Source organism: Pseudopipra pipra, chromosome 29 (genome assembly GCF_036250125.1).
Source record: "Pseudopipra pipra isolate bDixPip1 chromosome 29, bDixPip1.hap1, whole genome shotgun sequence".
In the NCBI taxonomy this organism is placed as follows: Eukaryota; Metazoa; Chordata; class Aves; order Passeriformes; family Pipridae; genus Pseudopipra; species Pseudopipra pipra.
In genome coordinates, this window is record NC_087577.1 from 2336597 (window position 1) to 2359026 (window position 22430).

The 22430-nt window shown below is 57.0% G+C and overlaps 1 protein-coding gene across 2 annotated transcripts; it reads right to left on the reverse strand.

Annotated features, from left to right (window-relative positions):
- Positions 1-1503: 1503 nt before the first annotated feature.
- On the reverse strand, positions 1504-22384 carry KCNN3 (potassium calcium-activated channel subfamily N member 3). Of its 2 annotated transcripts, XM_064638564.1 has the most exons (9): positions 21560-22384; positions 20816-20944; positions 18521-18616; positions 15017-15435; positions 11226-11367; positions 9554-9664; positions 8297-8424; positions 8114-8183; positions 1504-7726 (listed from the first exon to the last, which is right to left on the reverse strand). In XM_064638564.1, the coding sequence occupies exons 1-9, from the start codon at positions 22274-22276 to the stop codon at positions 7430-7432; spliced, it is 2109 nt and encodes a 702-aa protein (XP_064494634.1). In that variant the 5' UTR covers positions 22277-22384; the 3' UTR covers positions 1504-7429. The 2 variants fall into 2 exon arrangements, with proteins under 2 accessions (XP_064494634.1, XP_064494633.1); XM_064638563.1 differs by lacking the exon at positions 20816-20944.
- Between the last annotated feature and the right edge of the window lie 46 nt (positions 22385-22430).

Below are 22430 nucleotides of genomic sequence, written 5' to 3' on the forward strand. Positions count from 1 at the left end.
TCCCAGCAGGCAGATGCCGATTCAAACCCTTGCCTTGTGGAGCTGTTTGCTTGGGGTTTTTCCCTCCCTTGTGGAAGGCCAGTAGCTTCCCACTGTTTATAAAAACGTCTATCTGTAAGGAGCCGTTGAGCAAAACAATAGCTACTTTCTTTTTTATTCCCTTTTCCCCCCTCTTTTTCTCCAAAGTGCACTTCCCCTCCTGGCAATGCACATTCCGGTGCTGCTGCAGGCACACTGCACTGGACTGGGTGAAGATGCCCAGAATTTCACACCAATGGCATTGTCTCCCTCCTTCTCACTCCTGGGACTGAGAAAGCAAAAGGCAAATGGACATGGGGAGATGGAAATCCACTTTATGATTATGATTCCCTTTCTCTTTGGAGAAGCTTTAATCCTGAGCCATTAAAAACAGATTTCATGCTGCACACAAAGCCTGAATATATTTTGCCTTGTCTTCGTGGGCAGTATCAGAACTAAAGCTGCCTTTGTACAGTAGGGCTCTACTGTACTAAGCCATTAATACTGGAAATGAAACTCCAGGGGCTTAATCACCTATTAGAGAGTCCCCCGGACTGCTGGAGGTATTTTTAGGATTTAGAGGTATTAGCTCAAAACCAAAAAAGTCCAATTTATCAATTCATCATGATTCAACTGCTGCACACCACCTTCCTCCTCCTTCTCCTCTACTGGCTTCACAACAGTCATAGCCATGCTTAGCCATGGGAGTTGTTCCTGTTGGCACCCCCCTTGGCCCACATATATGGGAATAGATTTTGGGGCACCAGTCCCTTAGACAGTGGTGCTGTGTTGCCAGGCTCTGAGAAAGACTTGTTGCCTGGATTTAGTGGTGCTTGGTGGGAAGGATCCAGCTTCCCCTTATCTCTACCAATGCATTTCCTCTGGGAAAGTTGGTTTTGCACCCTTTGCACCCCAGATAACTTTTATCCTCATTTCTTTAGAGGTGAGGGGTGTTGCTCTGATGTTTGGGCATAGCTGGATGAGCATGGGGAGCCTCAATGCAGAGCCAGGGTAAAGAGCATCTGCCACACCATCAACCTCCTACGCTCCCCCCTTCAGCCACAGCCCAAGCACATGGGAACCAAAACTCCCTTTTGGGAGAAGGTGGCTGGAAAACCCCTTGCTGCTCCCATAAAACAAGCATCTGTGGTTTTACAAAGTGCCCAGCAGCTCCTGGCATGGGCAGTCCAGAGATGTGACCCCAGCCCCGGAACCCCTCTGCAAGGGAATGGGGATGTATCCCCTCACCAGGGTCTTCCCAAAGCATGCAGACAGACAAGGAGAAGTACAGAACTGCTTCCTGGGGATGCACAGGACAGATCAGCTCCACTGAGCTGCACCCAGCACAACCCTCGCAGCGCAGAGTTTCCCTTCGGCAAGGGGCCCCTGCGGCAGGAGCGCCTCCGATATCACTGCACCTCCAGCCCCAGCAGCAGAAAGAAAAGAGCTCCCACGGCTGTTGGAACAGAGGGGCCGAGGCACAGGTACGTATAGATCATATATTTGTGTGTGTAACTCTGCACAGAGAACTGCATCCTTACACACCCGCACAGGTAAATACTTATAGTTACTGACCTCTTCAGATTAAAGTCCAAGGCACTTTTTACAGTGAACAGGTTAAAGCCATAGTTTAAAACATGCCTGTTTCTGGGTACAGCTCAGGTTTATGGCAATGCTATGGGGATAGGCTGTTGTCACATAGGCCAGTCCTCGCTCCTGACCCCTAGCCAAGAGACTGGCACTGAAGGAGGGACGTGAGCCCAGGGCCAGATCCTGACCACAGAGACACGCAAGCAGCTCCCGCTGGAAGGCGTGTCAGCAGCGCCGAGACCCCAGCAGGGGGAAGAACACTTTGGGCAGAAGAAGGAGCAGAGCTGGGTGCACAGTTTGCAGCACCTGGAGCACCAGAGCCCCTGGCCAAGAGCACCCACCAGGCAGGTGGTTCTGGAGCCCTGCCTAGTGCCCCACAGGGCTCTGAGGTGGCTCATCCCACAGGAAAATAAATAATGCCACGGAGAAGTTTTTTCTCTCTCCTGCAAAAGCCCCTCTCTATAGCCTTCAGGCCTTTGGATACCTTTCAGGAGGGAGCCTGGAGTCAAGCGAGGAGAAGCTGGGACCAGTGTAGAGCCTAGCAGCAGCATCTTCCCCTTCTCAAGCTCCTGAGGAATCTCCTCCCCCCCAGCAAACATACTTGGTGGCCATGGCACAGGGCTCTGAGCTGGCAGGGAGATGCTGGGCCGGAGAAGCCCAAGGGAGAGCAGTGCAGAGGGCCAAGAACTCCAGAAATGCCCTGGCACCCCTAGACTCAGCTGGCAGCGGTGGAGGCTTAGCCCTGGCCTCCTAGAGGAACCAGCCCCTCTCCTCCATCAGAGCTGGTTTCTGTGGGGAGATTTCAGTTCTGGGGTCCAGCAGGGAGCCTCCAGAACTCAAGGCAGCTCATTGCTGCTAGGGCCCTACTGGGTTTGACTGGCCTGGGAGGATCAGGCCAGCACAGCTGTGACAGTGATAACGGTGACAGCATGGCAGTGACTGCAGCTCTGATTGGGAAGGGCCAGTGAAGGGGCTTTTAGGCTTTCTCTGGACAAAAGCAAAAGGAATTGATCCTATAGGTGCTGCTCATTCCTGGACATGTCATGTTCCATATGTGAAGACTGGCCGTGAAGAAGTGTTGGGGCTGCCAAAGAACAGTTTAAGACTTACGATCCAATGGGGATCAGGTCCAGCAGCTCAGGGGCTAGAGGTAAGGAAGAGGTGCTCTCTGAGGCTCGAGCTGTCCATAGAATCACAGAATCACGGAATCACAGAACAGTTTGGGTTGGAAGAAAGTTAAAGCTCATCTCGTTCCACGCCCCCACCATGGGCAGGGACACCTTCCACTAGACCAGGTTGCTCCAAACCCTGTCCAACCTGGACTTGAACACTTCTATGGGATGGGACAGCCACAACTCAGGACAGCCTGTTCCCAGCTGGAAGGCTGAGATGGAGCAGTCCTTGCAACCTTGTTGCATTTCTCTTTCATGCTCAAGGTTTCATCTTCCTAGCCATCACAACTTGAGACTGAGCAAAAGGTGCAGCTCTCCAGGGCAGGGAGTGAAGCCTGAACTGGACATGTCCACTTGTTATGTGGAAGAAGAGACTGGGACAAGAGGAATGGCACTAAGTTGTACTGGGTTTAGGTTGGATATTGGGAAAATTTCTTCCCTGTAAGGGAGGTCAGGCCCTGGCACAGGCTGCCCATGGCAGTGGTGGAGTCCCCATTCCTGGAGGGGTTTAGAAGATGGGTGGATGTGGCACTTGGGGACATGTGTTAGTGGTGGCCTTGGCAGTACTGGGTTAACAATTGAATTCAACGATCTTAGGGGACTTTTCCAACCTTAACGATTTCATGATTCTATGGAAATGTGCCAAGAGCCTGGCTAGAGGAGGGAAGCAGCACGCTTTGCACCACTGTTTCCTCAAGAGCCTCCATTCTGGAGGAAAGGGGGAGGTTTGACTCTTGCACAGCTCCCCAGGGAGCCAAGTCACTCCTTCAGTTGGAGGAGACAACCTGTTGGGGATGGCTTTCCAGGGAGAAAAGGGTGTCAGACCTTTTCCTAGGGAGAAGCAAAGCTCTGGTGCCAGTGGGCTACACGGATCCAGATCTGCTAGAGGTTAGCTTCCAGGTAATGGGAATGAACACCTGGGGGATGAAGGATAACGACTGGGGTTCCATGCCCCTCCCTGCCCCTTGTCCTCCATCCTCACCAGCAGCAGCAGCTGTACTCAGAAACAGACATTTTTGGCAGCAGCCTGGCATCGCTGCCTGCCGACAACTGTGTTGGGTACAAAAGCATAATTGAAAGTTACCATAACCATTATAATATAGCAATATATTTCATAGTTAAAATAAACTATTATGCTTTCCCCTATCATTAAAAAAGAAGCGAGCAGTACAGAGGCAAGTTGCAAACCCAGGTCAAAGCTCCTTAAGTCTGGACAGAACCGTCCATGAGTTTGCAGAGGGGACATAGAATTTTTCTGGTATTTCTAGGATGTTTCCTTGCAGGCGGCGCAGGAAGGAGAGTCGTGGAGCTAAAAAAAACCCCAAGGCTGTGCCAAAAATGGGACTGGCTGGGTTAGGTGGGTCCTGGAGGGGCGTCAGGGATTGGCCCCTTTTGGAGCGTGGGGTCGGATGCTTCCCATCTGCAGGAGGTTGGCATCTCTTTGTGATTAGAACTTGCAGCTTTGCTCTTGTGCTTTTCCTCCACCTTAGTCACTGATCCCAGCTCTTCTCTCTGTTTGCTCCAATGCCATTTGGGGCATCCAAAGGGATGATCTCAGGTGTGCAGACAGCACCAGCTGGGGAGCATTTACTGGAGCCAGGCACTGGAGCCCTGCCAGCTGAGGCTGCTGGTGACCGAGAGCTGCTGGCAGGGAGCAGGGTGGCTCTGGGTGGGCACCCTGGGCTGGATTGCACTGATGGCTTCCTCTGTGCCTGCCCTCCCCGTGGCCTGCAGTCCCGGCAGCAGGGCTGGATGGCAGTTAGTCTCAGTGTTGGCCTTGGTGGAATCCAGTGCCAACGGCAATGGGTCAGGGCTACTGGCACCAGTGTTGAGGCACTGGCACGGGTGTGGGTGAAATACAGGGGTGCAGGGTGGGGGCTGCAGGGTGCATGGGCTGCAAGGGGTGGGATGGAGTCTCTGGGGGTTGGGATGGGAGTTCAGGGGTGTGGGATGGGGAATGCAGGGGTTGGTGGGATGGGGATACAGGTCTGTGCAGGATGCAGGGGGTGGGGTGGGGGTGTGTGAGTGTGGGATGGGGGTGCAGGGGTGGGTAGGATGCAAGATGCAGGGCATAGGGTGCAGACCCAGGGCTGCCAGGCCCCAGGCAGAAGGGTCACTGGGGTGCAGGTTGTGCTGACATGAGGCCAGGGGATGCAGGGTGTGGGGTGTGCAGGGATCCACCTCCCCAGCCCTGTCAAAATCCTGCAACAGCAGCAGCTCTGCTCCAGGACAAGGGTCTCTTGCTCCAGTTGTGATCCCAACTCTCTTGCCATGGTCCTTCCCCCCTCTAGCACCTCAAGGCCTGCGAGCTGACAGCAGGCCTCTTGTCTCACTTGGTTGGATTTCCCAAACTTGATCATGAGCCTGTAGGGAGGTTCCTGGATTCCTGCTGACAACATCGATCTTTGAGTATCTATACTTCCTCTGGCTCTCTGACACTCCAGGACACGTTTCTGCCCCTCACCCCATGCACAGCTACATTCCATGGGCAGTTTGCTTCTATCTGAGGCCCAGGAAGCATTTTTCTCCACTGGCTGCCTGCAGGCCAGGGAAAATGCTGCATTTCAGGCTCTTTCGCAGAATTTGTAACCTTTTCTCCATTGTTACTCTGGAAACCTCCCAACAGAGATGGGCAGGAGCTTCTGCTGGACAAGGTGGACTGGGGGGCACCCGTAGGCACACAGGGAGAAGCAGCTGGGCTAAAAATAGACCTTGGGGGGCTGCCAAGGCACTCCCAGCCATCCTAGGAGATCAATTACACTAATTACAAGAGCTTGAAAGAGCAACTAGTTCTCAGAAGCCGAGTATCTCCTGCTGGCCGAGGACCAGGAGCGATGGCCACATGAAGGATGGGGATGACCATACTTGCTCCCCTGCTACCAACACCTCTGCAGCACTGGGAGCTAATGTCACAGAACTCCTGCTGTTGCCTTGCAGCCTTCCTCCTCCTCCTCGTCCTCCTCCTCCTGGGGCCAGTGGGCTGGCAGCCCTCCTCACTAACTACTGCTTGTTTTCTATGCAACTCTAATTGCAGGGCACAAGGAGTATAACCACCTCACACCACCGGCAGCAAAGAAATTCCTCGGCATTGGCTGTGGGGAGGTGGTGGTGTGAGAGGGTGGTGTGCCTCTGCCCCTGCATGTGCACAAAATCCAGCGTTATTTATGGAAGGGAAAAAGTTACAAAGAATAACATTACAGGCTGAGTATACCTGGAGTAACACAGTGACTTTGATTACAATTACTGACACTGCTGGGTGAGGTGTAATTAATAGCACAGAGTAATTACGCGGTTCCTTCATCTGTTTAAAAACATATAAATATTCTCTGCTGAGTTTTCATGGAAAGCAGCAAACACCAGCCCCAGAGTCAGAGCCCTGCAGGGCTCCATGCATGGACTCAGGAAAGCAGAACTGAGGAGGAAAAAGGGAGAAAAGGTGAAAGAAGAACTGAAAGTAGCTGGTTCCAGAAGCAGCCAAATGATGCCCAGGGTACCTCAGGAAGCTGAACACCAGCAAAAAAGTAAAATGGAGCCTGAGGGGCTGCACTTTGTCAGGCATGGGTGGCAGTGCCATTGCCGAGATGGTTCCAGAGGGTGCTGCTGCTCCCCACCAAACCCAGCAGAAGTGGCATGAAGGCGATGGGCTTTGTTTTAAACAGATGAAGCACCCACCCTGGCTACCACATCACTTGCCAGTGAGGTCCCGCTTGGCCCCAGTGGATTTGACACTGCCAGCTGGGCTCGAGTGTGGATGTTCCTGGTACAAGTGGAGATGGTTGGAGCTGATGGAGTGTTCCATCCAGTACTTCTGAGGCTGCCTCAAAGAACCCACTGCCTTCTCAAAGTGTTGGGGGACTCCCAGAAGGCAGTGATGTGAGCACCTGAAGACTCTCTGGCGCCAGGGCTGGCCCGCCAGCCCCATCACTGGCCACCGGTGCGTTGGCCAGGGGCAGCCCTGCGTGGCCCTGCACGCTGTAGGCACTGCTGTCCCGGCTCTGGCACATGTCTCCAGACAGGATAAAACACTCAGGACCAGAAAGAAATGTCCCTTGTTCTTCCCCGGACAGAAAACACTCAGAGCTCCAGAGAACCCCCCCAGGCAGGTTACAGCCAGGAACCGTCACCCAGCTGGCAATGTGAGGGGGGGGGGTTCTTGTGGGTCCTGGCAAGGATATGGGATGGAGCGTGGGCAGCATTGGCCAGAGCCTGTGTAAGGAATCCCTACATTGGCATCCGCCTGGTGGGGCTTGGCGGTGGTGAGAGGGGAGTGCCCCACAGAGAAAAACTCTCCCTCTGGTGTCTCCGTTGCTTCAGTGCTTCTGACTTGATGTTTTGTTTTGTTTTCAAATGTGAAGACCTGAGATTGAGCGTGGGTTTTCTGTCTGCCACCAGACGCCACAGCATGGGCTGGCCCGAGGCGTCACCTCCTGTCCCCTTTCCTTCACCACGTGTAGAGGCACCTGAACAGGGATGCGATTCCCGATACCAAGGCGTTGGCAAAGCTCCAAGCATTGCTCGGCACTGCTGGTCCCACCGGCTCCGGCTGAAGGGTCCTGCAGCGGTTCAAGGACCAGAAGAGAGTTCACGGAGACCTCGTGACCTGTATGGAAATTGCTTCCCCTGTCCACAGGGGGTTGAGGGGCTGCATTTTAGCAGCTGCTTGAGCTTGTGTAAGGGGTGGGGAAGGAGGTGGAGCTAACCCCAATGGGGCTCTCAGAGAGAGGCGTTTGGGGGGTGCCCACTGGCACTCCAACCCCCCGCGCCTCCAGGACGGCAGTGAGCAGGCGCTGCTGCTGCTGTCGCAGCATGTCAGCCATCAGCAGTGGCAGGGAGTTGAAGCTGGCACTGAGCTGCTCCAGCTTGGATTCCAGGCCACTGATCTGCTTCTCCAGGTCCTCGCTGCGGTCGTTGAGCTCGGTGATGAGGTCATACATCACGTTCTGCATCTGGGGAGGGGACACAGGGGATAGCAGAGGGGTTAGTACCATGGCTGGAGGGGTTAGTGCTGCTGCTGCTGGCAGAGCTGACCCCTTTAGCCCCGAGAGTTCCCAGGCTTCTCTGACGATGATTTGGCTCATCCCTGGACATCACAGCAAGGAAATTCTGCCAGCCCTGTGTTGCTGAGCAGTGGCACCCCTTGCAAAAGCGAGTGCAGGGAGCCCCTGGCTTGTGTATGAGTATCTCCTCCTGCCTTCCAAGGGCAGCCATCCCACAGCAGCTATTCCTGGCTGACACCAACTAAGCTGGAGTATTTTGCGGTCAGCCAGTTTGCTTTACTTTTTCTGAGTGAAGAGAAACACTCAGGTAGTCTGGCTGAGCCACAAGGGACTTGCCTTTGAGAGGTCGACAAGGGTGTTGGCTTGGTCACTCAGCTTCCTCTGCTCCATCTTCACACTCCGCAACCTGGGGAGAAGGAAAGAGCAACATGGTTGCACACCTACCCAGTTTCAAAGTGCAGCTGGAGAGCATGCTGGGGCAGGCTCAGCATGCCCCTAGCCCAGTGTGTGGTCCCTTACTGGTGAATGGCTTGTAGGAACTTCCTCTGGTGCTTCCTGACTTTGGCATGGTCAATCTTCTTCAGCAGCTTGGTATGCTTGTAGATGAGCCACGTTTCCCGCAGGACGTTGGCTGCCGCGTTCTTGATCTGCAAAACAAGAGCTGGCTGCAGGTCACCAGGCCCCAGCATGTGGGATTTCACAGAGACATTTGTCTGGCTCTGCCATGAACTGGTGTCGCAAGAGCACTTGACTGGCCCCAGCTGGAGTGAGGCGCTCAGCCTCTCAAGGAATGATGGGCAGCTCAAGCAAGAGCAAGGGCAGGCAGAGCTCTTGGCACCCACACCACCGCCCTGCTCTGCACTGATGCTTCAGCACTGGGCTCCTCGCCTGCATGTGAAATTGTACCCTAAGGTTCAAGAAAAAGAAAAAATCCCAAAGTTTTTCTCGATTCCTGCATCCATCTGCCACTCTTGGCAGGTCCCGGTTGGTCCGCAACTTCCGCAGGCTCCCCGGCTAAACAGCATCTCTGCTGCTCTCACTCCGGGAGGAATTGGCTGCCGTCTGCCTGGCATGGAGCCGAGAGATCCATATCCATGGCCAGAGGAGAGGGCTGACCAGCTGTTTGCTTTTCCGGCTCAGTCACACTGAGGTCCTGACTGTCCCTGTGGTGTCAGGGCTCTGGCTGGGATGTGGCTCTGCTGGGGGCTCCATTCTCATTACATCATATGCCATTGTTGGTTTGCCAATGTTTTGCCACTGAGACCAGAGACCTCTTGCAGCCCCCACATATTACCAGGGATGTGACACCAGACCCTGGCATGACAGCGACCCCATAGATCCCCCATTGCAGGCTCTATGTCCCTCCTTGGGAATGGCAGGAGCCTCACAGTGTGGCTCTTGTCTGCAGTGAGCACTGAATTACCAAAATCCGGTTGTCCTCCTGACACCAACAGAAGTGAGATCATGCTCTGCAAAAGGAGGGAGTCTGTATCCTCCAAGAGGGAAAAAAAAAATAGTCTTTTCCTTTCTGGGGTGTAACTGAGCATCCTGCATTGCATAAATTCCCAGAACAGAGCTTGATGGTGTTATGCTTTCAGCATAACTCTTGCACCTGAGCTGCGCCCATCGCACTTGGACAACTTCTTCCACCATGGTACCCACAGGACCCACACCCAGAGGTGCTGACACCTTCCTCCTGCCATGGTATCCCAAATCCCCAGCTCCTGGCAGATGACATGGCCCCCTGCTCCTGCTGCCCCCCCCATGGCACCTTACCCGCTTCGTCAGCTGTGTGTCCATCATGAAGTTGTGGACATGTTTCTCAGCTTTGGTGAGCTCCAGCTTCCTGGCCACCACAGCCACCACCAGTGCCGTGCAGCCAGCACCCTGTTCAGGGATATCAGTTGGGGAAATGGTTTGTCACCCTCTTGTAACAGCAGCACTTACACCCTCACCCTTGCAATCCCCTAATTAACTAAAGCTACACGCCCTCCCCACTACCCTAACAAGGAGATATTCACAGAGCTTGGGTGTCCTTGAGCAGCTGATGGGGGACTGGGTAATTAACAGGAGAGGCTATTGACAAGGTCAGTGGTGAGCCTGTGCCACCACAGGCCAGGGATCTGCCCCATGCTGGTGCCCTGTAGGATGGGGAGCCCCCCACTCCAAAGAGGGGGGAGTGGGAGAGCGGTGGGGAAGCACCAGGCAACCTTGGTGAGAGCAGGGAAGGGGCCCCAAATCAGGACCTCGCAAATCACCACAGCCAGCGCTCTGGCAGAGCCATGCCAGCCTGGCAAGCGCTCTTTAATTTAATAGAGTCATTAATTAACATGACGCCCTGAGCTGAATCCTTCCGTATCCTCGGAAGTGGGACCACTGCACTCTCTCAGCTCCTGCCATTTCTTTCTTCCTGGTGGGGCGACCACCCCTGGTGCTGTGGCTTGGGAAGCCCAGTAGAGCCCCCAGCCTCAGTGGGTACAGGATCTGCATTCCTGGGGGGGGGGGTGTTGCTGTGCTGGGGGTGGGGGCCACTTTGAAGGACGGTGTCTCACTGCAAAGTAACCATGGGCCGGGGGACAGCTTTGGGAGCCTGTGGCACTGGGACCCCCTTGGCCAAGCCAGTGGCTGCTCCCCTGCTGGGAATCGCTGCATGGCCCCCACCCATAGGAAGTTGTTCTCCCTTGCTTGGCTCCCACCAACAGAACCGGCTTCATCTGAGATGGATCAAAGGTTTGCAGATAATATAAAATTAATCCCCGATGGTGGAGCCACCATGGCTGAAGGCTCTCATGGGGCTGCCCTTAGCTGGGAACAGGGATGGCTCCATCCCCAGGGCCTGGAGCTAAGGTGGGCAGAGCCAGAGTGCTGGGTGTTGGGATAAATCTCTGGAGGAGCCATGGCCACTGGGCCCCTGGCCACTCCTTCAGCAGCCCTGGCTGGCAAGTCCCACGAGCTGGGAGATCTCATGGACACCTTGGAGCAGGTATGCCTGAGGCCCTGGCAGATGGTGACCTTTTGGCCAGAAGAAAGGGAAGCCATGGCAAAGCAGTGATGCTGGCAGGGGGTGAAGGGCTTCCAGCTGGTTCCAGCTCTTAGCAGGAGTCAGCAGCATTTGGAATCACTCTGAGTGACAGAAGACGGTGTGCACCAGGATGGCCAAGAGATGCTCAGGGGCCCTTCTTCTCCCTGGGCACATCACTGGCCCTACTGTGGGTGGCTCCCTCCACGCTTACTGAATACAGGTCCAAATCCACCCCAAATTCACCAGCTGGGACTGCTCCATCAGCTTCCAGGCTGTGAGACCTCAGACCTGAAGCCTCACACCTTGTACGTGGACAAAACAGCTGGGAAATAGGTCCCCTTAAAATCCAGTGGCCCCACTGCTGCCTGTCCCCATAGGGACAGGCAGAACCCGTGGGATGGGCAGCTGGCTTGGCACAGCCCTTACCATGATGCCAGTGAGGAGGCAGACTCCCTTCCCACAGTAGGTGTGCGGGACCATGTCACCATAGCCGATGGAGAGGAAAGTGATGGAGATGAGCCACATGGCACCCAGGAAGTTGCTGGTTACATCCTGCTGGTCATGGTACCTGCCAAGGAGACACAGACATCAGTGTCACAGCAGGGGACAGGGATGGGTGTGGGAGAAACAGGGGTGCCTGGGCACAGTGGCTCCCCTGGCACAGGCTGTGCTGGGGTTTAGGATTAACAACACAGCAGGACGTCCCATAGCAGCAGTGGTTGCACAATTTCTGATGCAGAAAAACCCAGATGGACAAAATCAGAGCAAAAACTCAATGGAAAGGGCTTCTGCTTTCAGTCAGACCTGTCACCAAATCCTCGTCCCGCTCCCTGTGTCCCCAGTGTCATGTGGTGCTGTGGCGAGAACCGGCTGATGGGAGAAACAGCTGTGGCTCTGCAAAGCCCTTGACTGCAGCAGCCCCACTGCTGGCGTCCTCCCCTGCTCCTCGCGCTGCTGCAGCCTGGGCTGTGCTGCCCCAGGGGACTGCCGTCAGCAGCCCCAGAAGAACCGCCAGGGACGGATTCTACCCAGCCTCCAGCATCCACTTGGCTCTCAGATGGTGCAGGGGAATGGCTCACACACTCAAGACACAGCACATGTGGAGTGGCTGCAGCTTCAGGGATGTGCTGCAAACTTTCCAGGTCATGTCCCTGCTGAGCTATGAGATCAGCAACTGCTCTGGCCGTCCTGGACGTCGGCTGCAGCTCCTCCAGCAAACATGGGGGCCCCAGACATCTCCTGCTCCCCAGGGCTGGTGCAAACCTGGCCAAGATGTGCAAGTAATGCTTCCCGGGGGATGCAGCGTTGACTCCTGGCAGCAGAGTGGGGCCTGGCCCAGTCTGCAGCAGGACTTGGCCCTGAGCCCTGGGCAGGGGCAGGCAGCACCTTTGTCCCCCCATGGATAGGATAGTTGCCCTTCAGCCTCCCCAGCAAGTCTTCTCCCAGCCTTTTCATGGAATCATGAGAGAGAAAACAGATGGAGCTTTTGGCAATCCTGGCTCCCAGCTCATTGCTCCCAGAGCAGTTGGGTTTTCTCCTGTTCCGAAATGTTTTTCCCTCAAGTAACTGGATACTCAAATGAGGTCCTGGTGCAGGAAAAAGCACCCTCAGCCACGGTGAGAGTTGCTCTGGGCAGCTGGCCAGGGGAGCTATAGCCCATAACCACAGTGGGGCTCCCCAAAATCCCAGCGCCAGCAGTGGCATGCACCCCCTATCCCAGCCAGTGTATTCCCCTGTGAAGGGCTGAGCCCAGCTCATCACATTGGATGGAATGTCTTGGGGGACGACCCCGAGAGCATCAGGCTGGACAAGGGGATTACAGCCCAGCCGGACAGATGGACGTTTTCTCTTCTGACCAGCACTTGGGGCAGAAGGAGCTGATAAACCAGAGGCTGGCACTCACCACGGCTGGTGTGGGCAGGAAGAGGGGCCACCTGCTCATGCCAAAGGACTGCTGCAATCAGCCAGACTTGAGTACTGCTTTCCACTGTCCCCTCGCCCGCCTGCCCCCCCCTCGAGGCCACAGCCACCCCGTCGCTGTGGCTGACACAAGCATCACCCCCCGCCTGCACCGCGCCGCCAGACGCCGCAGCAGCACCACCTCGGCTGAACTAACCCCACGGCTTTGGGCAGCCCCAGCCCCGGTGGGTGCCCCGGGGGTGCCCCGGGGGTGGGCTGGCTGCACGAACGAGCACACATGCGGGCGCACGTGCGCGCCGTCGGCGGGCAGGCCCGGCAGCGCTGGCGGCAGCGCAGGCACCGCAGGCGGCTGTGCTCGGTGGCCAGGCGAGCGGGCGAGGTTGCTAAGCGACTCGCTGCCTTCGGAGAGCTGCGGCCCCCCGTCGCGCACGGGAGGATGCTGCACCCACAGGCTCTGGAGCAGCCCACGGTGCCGAGGGGACGTGCGATGGCCGTGCCACCCCCAGCCCCGGGGACGATGTCTTGGAGCGACACAACCACCTCTGAGCTGCCTGGCCCCCGGCAGGTGCTGGTTGAGAATGGTCCTGCAAGGAAGAGAAAACTGGTTTCCAGTGCCGGTGCAGCAACCTGCCATCAGTGGGGACAGGGGGACACATTCTGGGTGACCCTTGTGGGAGCTGTATGACACCCAGGGCTTGTGCATGCCCCAGGGACAGTGTGTCCCTCTCACGTGGAGCATGTCCCAGAGGTTCTGCATCCCCTCACTCCTGCCTCCCCCAGGGCTGATGCATCTCCAGACCACCTGGGTTCGCTTCTGCCACTCTATTGACAGAGGGAGGTGATGCCAACTGTGGTGCTGGTAATCTGCAGCACCTCGTCTGTGTCATTTCTGGGATTTCTTTTTGGTCTCTAATGGTTCTTTATTTATATTGTGTTTTCCTGCCTAAGCTTCGCAAGATGTGAGATCACCCCTCTTGTGTGTGTCCCGGGTGCCTGTCTGCCTGTGCCCTATTTAGGATTCACTAACAACAATCTCCAAACACAGTTAAGCAGCACCCAAAGATCCAGCTCAAAAGGAGAGCATCATTAAAGGAGGCAGGAAGGCAAACACAGCCTGTAAAAGCTTGAAAATCTCAAGGTACCATCCTATACCTCTACCACAGCACTTACATCTGCCCTAATGCCTCTTTGTGGGTGACCAGAGCAACAGGTCTCACCCTGGGGAAGAGGAGGGGTGGCCTTCCTCTCGTCTTGCAAGCACCTGGAAGCAATTTGGGTGTCCCTGGTGACTCTGGTTGGGTAATGCCAGTTGGGGTGTAATCCCTTGCATGTCAGTTTCAAGGATGACACAAAGTTGCCACAACAGGACACAGGACACCCTGCGGGAGACCTGCCTTCCGTGCCCTGGGACGAGCATCTGCTGCCAGCACCTTGCACCATGGCCATGGACAAAACCCGCTGGCACAGCACTGGGGATGCCACCACCACAGCCCCCCGGCTCCCTTGGTGGACAAAGAGTGGTGGCAGGCCCTCAGGAGATGGAGATGCACTGGTACCCACCAGGCATGCCAGTGCTGGCACGATGCCATCTGGCTGTGGGTTTTTCACCGCAGTTTTGTCATGGCAGTCAGTCACGGTGATGCCAGAGCCTGAGCCAGGCCCCGCCTCTTACCAGCGGCACCTCTGGCCTCTCCCCATACACAGTCCCCCAGCTCCTGCTGTTCTCCATGTCCCCCACCCACACTCTTGGGGCTCCTGGCACCTCACACCGTCCCCTGGCCCAGGCACTGTGCTGCGAGGACAGGGCTGACCCTGCTCTGCCTCCTGCTCTGGGGACAGGGCTTGGTGGGGGGAACCCATGGCTGCCGAGGCCCCAGAGCCTTGCATCCCTCCCACAGGGTGCTGGGACATCGCAGCTTCACTGAGCATCCCAAATCGCCACGCATCCCAAACCGTGAACTGCTGACCGTCCAGAGCTGCTGCACATCACCCTGAACTGCTGCACATCACCCTGAACTGCTTCACATCCTGAACCACTGATCATCCCAAACTTCTGCACATCCCAAACTGCTGCTCATTGTGAACTACTGCGCATCCCAAACTGCCAAGCGTTCCAAACTGCCACGCATCCCAAACCTCCACGCATCCTGAACTGATGTGCCTCCTGAACACTGAGCATCCCAAACTACCAAGCGTTTTGAACTCTTGAGCATCCTGAACGACCAAGCATCCAGAAATGCCACATCTCCAAAACCACTGCCCATCCTGAACCACCACGCACTCCAAACCTCTCTCACCTCTCGCACACACGGACTGTCCATGCAGCGATGATCCAAAGGGAAATGCTGAAGACCAGCAGCACCGTCCCGGGGCATATGGTCATGAGTGTCTTCATGACGAAGCGGGTATTGAAGTTGATCTTGTTGAGGGCCCCGATGCTGCGTGAGGATGCGTCGGTGAAGAGCTTGCTGTGCAGCAGCATCACTCGAGCGATCAGGTAGAGGCGCAGGAACATGGGGATGGACAGGATGATGTCCACATCTGCCTCTGCCCGAGAAGGTGTGTAGGAGAAAGCCAGGCGGGCTGTCCAGAAAAATTTGTACTCCCCAGGGATGGGGTGTATGGCACAAACCAGCATCTCCAGGCTGATGTAGAGGATGCGCTCATAGGTCATCGCTATCCGCCAGTCGTCAGCTCCATTGTCGATCACAAAGAGCTACCGAGACGCAAAACCACGTGGTTAACTGGTGGCCCCAGCCAACCTACCCCACTGGCCTCTCACTGTAGGCAGCAGGGGTCTGACACTAGAGCCAAAAGGAGCTGGGTGTGGCATGGCCAGGAGCACTGAGGATGGACAGGGTAGGAAAGGGTGGGAATGAGCTATCACCAGCCCCTCTGCTGATCTGCCAGTGTGTTTCAGGGATAGTTGCAGTGCTGGGGACACTCCAGAAGGCTTTAAGGTGCCTGGCCTTGAGCATGTGCCCAGGCATGACATGGGGACAGCTCACTGAAACAGCAGCTGGCAGGAGCCCACCTCCCAGAATGGCCCCCTCACCCAAGCCACAGAGACGGGTGAGCTGTGGGGCCACAGAGCACCAGCATGAGCCACCCCAGCCCCTCTGCTCCCACTGGTGCTGCACTGGTGTCACTGACAACCACCACACCCTGAATTCCAGGGCAATTTTTGGGGAGGGAACACCACAGTCACAGCATCCAGCTGCTGGCAGAGATGGGATCCAGTTGTCATGGCAACAGACAGTTCATCCTGGGTACACCAGCTCCTCTCCCACCATCAGTGATGGAGTTAGGGTCTCTGCAGGAGCTGAGGGGGATGGCAGCTTGGGCTGGCCTTTCTGGAATGCCACCAGAGCTCTGGAAGTCATCCACCCTGTCCTGCCTTGGCAGGTCTGTCCTGAGGCTGCCATCGGCTTCTCCCTGGTGCAGTGGGGACACTAGTGTCACCCACAGCAGCAGGAACGTTCTCAGGGCCCCTCTGCAAGCAGCACTTGGCAAAGATGCCACCAGGAAGGGATCAAAGGGGATGTGGCAGCTGGTGCTACAGTCCATGTCCTTGACCCTGCAAGCACAAAGCGTGCCCAGGGGTCCAGGACCTATCGCAGTCACTCCAGCCAGGGCAGTGGGTGGGGAGCATGGCTCCGGCTGGCACTGAGCCCAGGAACAATCCTGCCCTCCCAGAGGCCCCAGTGCACCTGTGCCAGCCACCCTGCTGGCAGGGCTCTCCCTGGGGATAGCAGGAGCCACTGGGACTGACTCATGGAATGGCCGTCCTGGCCACCTCCCTTTCTGTAGGGAAAGCTCTGCTCTTTTTAGCTGCTTTGTTTGAGAAAATGTTTATAAAAATGCTCCAAGCTGTCAAGGGAGATCCTCAGGCATTTAGCAAGCTGACAGCCCATTCCTTCCTGGAAAAGGGTGTTAAAATAAACAAATTAGCAAGAGGAAAAAGGCCTTTTGACTGCATAGTGTGGGGTTGCCATAGTCCAACTCAGGTAAGGGAAGGAGCAAGGGGGGATCCAGGCAAGTGTCCCCTGAGCCAGCCCCTCTCAGCTTTGCACCTTTGAAGCATCGTTGTGTGTTTCCGTGGAAACCTGGTGTGGTCCAGTGGTACTCAAAGGGGCATCCCCAGCATCACTGGCTCCAGCAGGGGAAGGAACAAGTGTGTCAGCCACCACATCTCCAGACAAGTGAAGCCCAAGAAACCACTAAGTTGCAGCATGGGGACAAAAGCTTCACCAAAACACGCAAACAGCCCTGGGCACTCCAAGCACAGGGACAAGGGGGGCTCTGCCTCCCCAAACGCCTTGGCTGGCACTGGCAAACTCACCAGCACTGCATTCCTTCATGTGTTGTAGTGATAGTGGCATGCTGGCAAGGGATGGCACATTCCACGCCTCCACCCAGCACCAGAGACATTGCTGGGGTGCCCCAGCCCCAGAGAAACTGAGGCACAGAAAGATCTTCAAGTATCCCAAAGGACTAATTAACACAATTAGTAGGGTCATACAATCACAGACTGGCTTTGGCTGGAAGAGACCTTAGAGCTCATCTCATTCCAAGCCCCTGCCATGGGCAGGGACACCTTCCACTAGACCAGGTTGCTCCAACCTGGCCTCGGACGCTTCCAGGGATGGGGCAGCCACAGCTTCTCTGGGCAAGAGAGGAAGAGGGAATACTGAGGGAAGAGACTGAAGTCATTGTTTCCCGGAGGCTGGGAGGTCTGACAGTGCCATGGCCGTGTGAGAACAGCCCCCTCCTTGGGTGAGAGGGACAAGAAGCTGAGGATTTACAGCTCTGGTAGCTCCACTCCACCCCAGTTGGATTATCAGCAATGCTTTTACAACACTTAAGAGATAATAGGGTGATCAGCAGCCAGCACATCTCTGTCTGGAGCAGCTCGAGTCAAACCAATCTCACTCCCCTTCTTGCCAGTCTTACTGGCCTGCCAGAGCAGCCAGGACTTTAGTGAGGTTCGGTCTCTGCGTGGAGAAGGACAGCAGTGGGATTTTGGCTCTGGTCAAGGCGGGAGAGGGGGGATGACCTGACGGCTGTGAGGGTGGACGCTGTATTTGCACAACATGCTGCCAGGAACAACAAGCAAAGGAAGCCACGAGCACCAGGGCATGGCTCGCCCAGTTGACCCTGACCGCTGCCACCCCAGGGTAAATATTATTCCAGCGAAACCAACAGCTCCCAAGTACTTGTTTTGAGCAACCCACCCCCAGGCTTGGTCCCCATGCAGGCAGGCTGAGCTGGAGTGGGGGCTGCAGGGACAGAGGCGGGCAGGGACCAAGATGCTGGCAAAGCCACACTGGCACCTAGCCCCGAGAGGGACAAGTTGGGATTATGGTACACTCAGGACTAGGAGCTTCGACATCCCTTCCCGGGATGCTCCTTCTCCTGACCGGTGATTCATTCCTCCCATGCCCAAAACAGGCCGGCATTGTGCCGAAGCTAGTTACGGTGGGGAAGTGCAGCCTTCCTGTCACAAACTGGGAGCCCTTTAACTTCCCAAGGAGGAAGAGAATGTGCAGCCCTGATTAGGTAAGGATTTCACAGCTTTCCTTGGCATCTCAGCTGGTCCAAGCCCTTCCTGGCCACAGCTTCCCCCAGCCACCAGCAGATCCACCGGGCACCCGGCTCACCGCCCCCCAAGGCCCTGACAAGGGGGGAGGAGGCTCCATGCAGGTAGTCAGCTCAGATACTATGTCCCACCCAGGTGGCTGGAAAATCCCTCAGCCCACCCCAGCAGCCCCTCACTTGGCACTGATGATGCCAGCACCTACCTGCACCTCCCGTGTGTGGTAGGCAATGATGAGGCCCAGCAGGATCACGGTGGAGAGGCTAATAAGGCATTTCAGGGCCAGGGAGAACATGGAGTCCTGCAGGGCAAGAGTGGGGAAGGCATTAGGGGGTGTGCAGCTGTGGGACACTGTTGGCCCTGGGCTCCACACCCCAAAGAAGGTGCTGACCCCCAACAGCTACTATCTCCCCCTCAATAGCACTTTGGCTGCCTCAGCCCCCCACCCTGAGCAGCTTGGCATGGTAGCGAGGGCACAATCAGCACCATCAACATCACTGGCACCTCTGGCATCCAGCACCACTGGTACCACCAGCACCGTGGGCCCTTCCTCCAAAACTCTTTTTTAAATTTAATTCTGCTGAGTGCAGTTCCCAGCCTCCCCTCACTGAGATGTGTGACACCAGCGCCCTGGCCCCATCCAGCCTGAGCCCAATATTATGGCACCCAAATGGGTGGCCTAGATCCTCCTGCTAATTAGTCCTATGTAAATTAAACCAGCTCCTGATTCACTGGTGGCCGAAGTGGCTAAACCCCAGGACCCCACTGGGAAAAACAGGATTCACCGTCTCCTTTGGACAGCGGTAAGCTCATTTGGGTGCAGCCACCGACTGACCCCACCAGTGCAAGGGCTTTGGCAGCACCTCACCAAGTTGTTATCCCTAAACCAACCTGCCTTGCTGCTGCACCCGTCCCACACCCCCTTCCCCCATCCCTACCATGGTGAGACCTGGCACACTCATGACATGCTCACGGCAGGCCCTCCTTGGCTTGCCAGTGTGCTGGGCTGCCTTCAGGTTCCCTTGGCTCCTTCTCACCGGTGTTCCTCATCCCTGAGGGGTGTTTGCACGCGGAGAAGGGACTATTTGCTGCGGAGGCGGTGATGCATTGTTAACAACTTGGCTCCAGCCGCACAATTGTGTGGATATAATGGCTGGTGTTGAGAGAAGTGCTGGGACCAAATACTAGCTATTAATAGGCAAACTCCAGGGCAGAAATGTGGCAAGGCAGCTCTGGCCAGAGCCTTCCCAGTGGCACCAACCCTGCCTGATGCACGAGCATCCACTGGCTCACCTGGCATATGTTACCCACTACATTTACCAATGCCTCCTGCCAGTGTCAGGTCCAAAGAGCTGTTCCAGGATCCCATGCTCGCAGTAAGCAATATGGGATCTTGGTTGAAATGGGGCAAGACCTTGGCACCCGCAGCACATGTCCCACTGCACCACGTGGGTGGCAAGGTGCTTCACCCCAGCAGTGGTTGGAAGCAGCAGTGCCGTCCCACAGGCAGGAGAGGCCCTGTCCTGCCCACACTGGAGTGACAGACAGGGAGCAGGCAAACCCTGGCCACTGTGTCCTCCCTTCCCAAATCAGCCCTGGCACCCTCTGCCTGGGAGCATGTGGTAGCATGGCTGGGGCTATGGGGTAGAGCTGGAGCTGGGCCAGTGCCAGCAGCACCGACATCCCAGTCCGCACAATAGCAGCTGGTCCTGACCCTATATAGGTGCTCCCATGCTCATGGTTGTGTCCCTGCCGGCAAGCTCTGGTTTTCCAGTGGGGGCTGATAGGGGTGAATTTACACCCAGTAGCCCCACTGCTGTAGATCTGGCCAAAGGCCTGGGGAGAAAAGGGCCCAGGGACTCCCCTGCACCCTGCGCTTGTCAGCACAAGCGTTCACACCACAGTGGGGCAGGGGTGCAGCAGCAGGTCACAGCTGCTGCGTGGTGGCAGCGCTGACTCACAGGGTCTTCCCCAGCTGACAAAGCAGCCCAGTGTGCCAGGGCCAGTGAGCGTGGCAGCAGTGCTGCTGGCAGCTTGGTGAGGGTGGACAGTCCCCCCGGTGCCAGGCAAGCAGGCACATGGAGCCTGCAAAGGCGGCCGCGGCTCAACAGGTACAGGCGCAGGTGTGGGAGAGTGGTTTGGCCTTGCTCCTGCCAAAGGAGAGTGGGAATCACCGGGAAAAGGCTCTGGCAGTGAAGCATCCTTCTGCCTTAGCAGGGGAACCGGGGATGCCAGTTTGGCACCAAGGCCTCCCACTGCCTCGGACAGAGCAGTGGAACTGCTGCCTGCAGCCCCCACACACCCACTGTTGCTGTCAGCCATGGACAGACGGCACTCAGGAGCCCCCCCACCAGGCAGCTCTGTGGGGAGGCAGCAGGGTCCCCTACACCCACGAGACCCCTAGCCACATCCCTCCCTTCCTCCACCTCCTCCACCCACACTGCCCTCCCCGCTGCCCAGGCTGGATAATGGCAGGAAGTGGTGAGCACCCCCTTCCCACCTTGCTCCTTCCCCTCCACCGGTGGCACTGTGGTGAACGGACCCCCGCTGGCTGCCCCCCAGCCCCCTTGGCAGTGCCGTCCCTCTGACGCCCATGGGTGCTGCTGCGGGTGCCGATGCCTTCCCCTCTCTGGATAGGTATAAATAACATGACAGATGTCTATACAAAGAGTTATTCATATCGCTGCCAACCAGCGCAGCCCGGGAGCAGGAGCTGGAAGGGATGTGGGGGGGGAATTATAAATAAAAGACACTGTCCTGCAAAAACAGAAGGAAAAAAAAAATGGAAGGAAGGGGTGTGGAGGAGGAGGAGGAGGGAGGGGGTGCTTTGCTGCACCACCAAGGGCACTTTGAGGAGCACCTGACCATGGCAGCAACAGGCACCGCAGACTTCAGTGGGTCGGTGCCCATCACTGCGGGCGTGTGGGGCAGGACTCGGCACAGCACTCACTGGCACACAGCCCTGGCAGCCCCCGGTCCTGTGGTTGCCTGTCCAACACCTGTGGCTGCAGCATCCACTAAGGCCCTGGGGACACTCCATCAGTCCCCCGCCAGCCTGTCCAACCCTGTTGCGCTCTGGATGGGCCAAACAGTTCCAGGTCTATCCTATGGGACACCAGCTGGGCCAAATGGCTCTGTGTTTATCCCGTGGGACACTAGATGGGGCAAACAGCTCCATGCTCACCCCACCACCCACTGTCTGGTACCACCAGCTCCACACACCCCCCCCTGGCCCCATCAGTACCTTGGAGTAGAGGCCCCAGGAGAGCTCAGTCTCGATGACCATGACAACAATGCCGAACATGCCGAAAATGAGCGCGTAGTCACTGAGGCGCTTCCTCTTCTCGAAGAGCGCTCGGCGGTGCCCGAGTCGGTAGCCGATGTTTTGTGCCTTGCGCTTGGGCCCCTTGGCAAAGGTGGTGGGGGCCGGGCGGGCGGGCAGGCGGGTGGGACGGTGGGTGGTGGGCGCATGGTTGTCCTCACGAGAGACAACGATCTCAGGAGGTCCACCAGCACCGAAGAGCTGCAAGGGCTGTGCCTCTGGCTCAGCCTCGATAAGGTTCCGTCGGGATGCGCTGAGTCGACTGAGGGGCTTCATCACTCCTCCGCTGTACTTGCAGGAGCTCATGGCAATCTCGGTGAAGGGGTTGCTGTCCCGCCGATGGACCAAAGGGCTGGGCTGCCGGTGTTTGCCACTCGTCACCCCAGAGCCCGCTGGGTGGTCGCCGAGGTTGAGCTGGCTGCCGTGGCGGGAGGAAGGGTGGAGGGCGGCGGGGGCGGCAGGAGGAGGAGGAGGGGCCCGTAACGACCCAGGCGAGGAGTGCAACAGGCTGTGTTGAAGCGGCGGCAGCGCGGAGGGCGGCGGCGGTGACCGTTCATCCCCCGGTAGCGGGCAGGGACACCGACCATCCTCCTCCAAGTCCCCCACGCCCGAATCGTGGAGATGCCCCGATGTCTCCATAACGGCAGTACCGGCGCCGCCTTACAGGGCACCGGTCCCGCTTTACTGGCCACCGGCCCCGTTCGCTGGATCATGAATGGGCGCCGTGCGCTCTCCGCTATCGCCGCCGCCACCGCCACCGCCCCCGCCGCTGCCGCTGGCCCGGCCCCGCAGC

Bases quoted from the DNA above. Each gene is read 5' to 3' on its own strand.
- KCNN3 (XM_064638564.1), bottom strand. From the start codon at position 22,276: ATGGAGACATCGGGGCATCTCCACGATTCGGGCGTGGGGGACTTGGAG. The intron at 20,945-21,559 runs GTACTGATGGGG...ATACCTATCCAG, and splicing joins CCTGGGGCCTCTACTCCAAG to AGAGGGGAAGGCATCGGCAC. The intron at 8,425-9,553 runs GTAAGGTGCCAT...CTTGTTTTGCAG, and splicing joins ACACACAGCTGACGAAGCGG to ATCAAGAACGCGGCAGCCAA.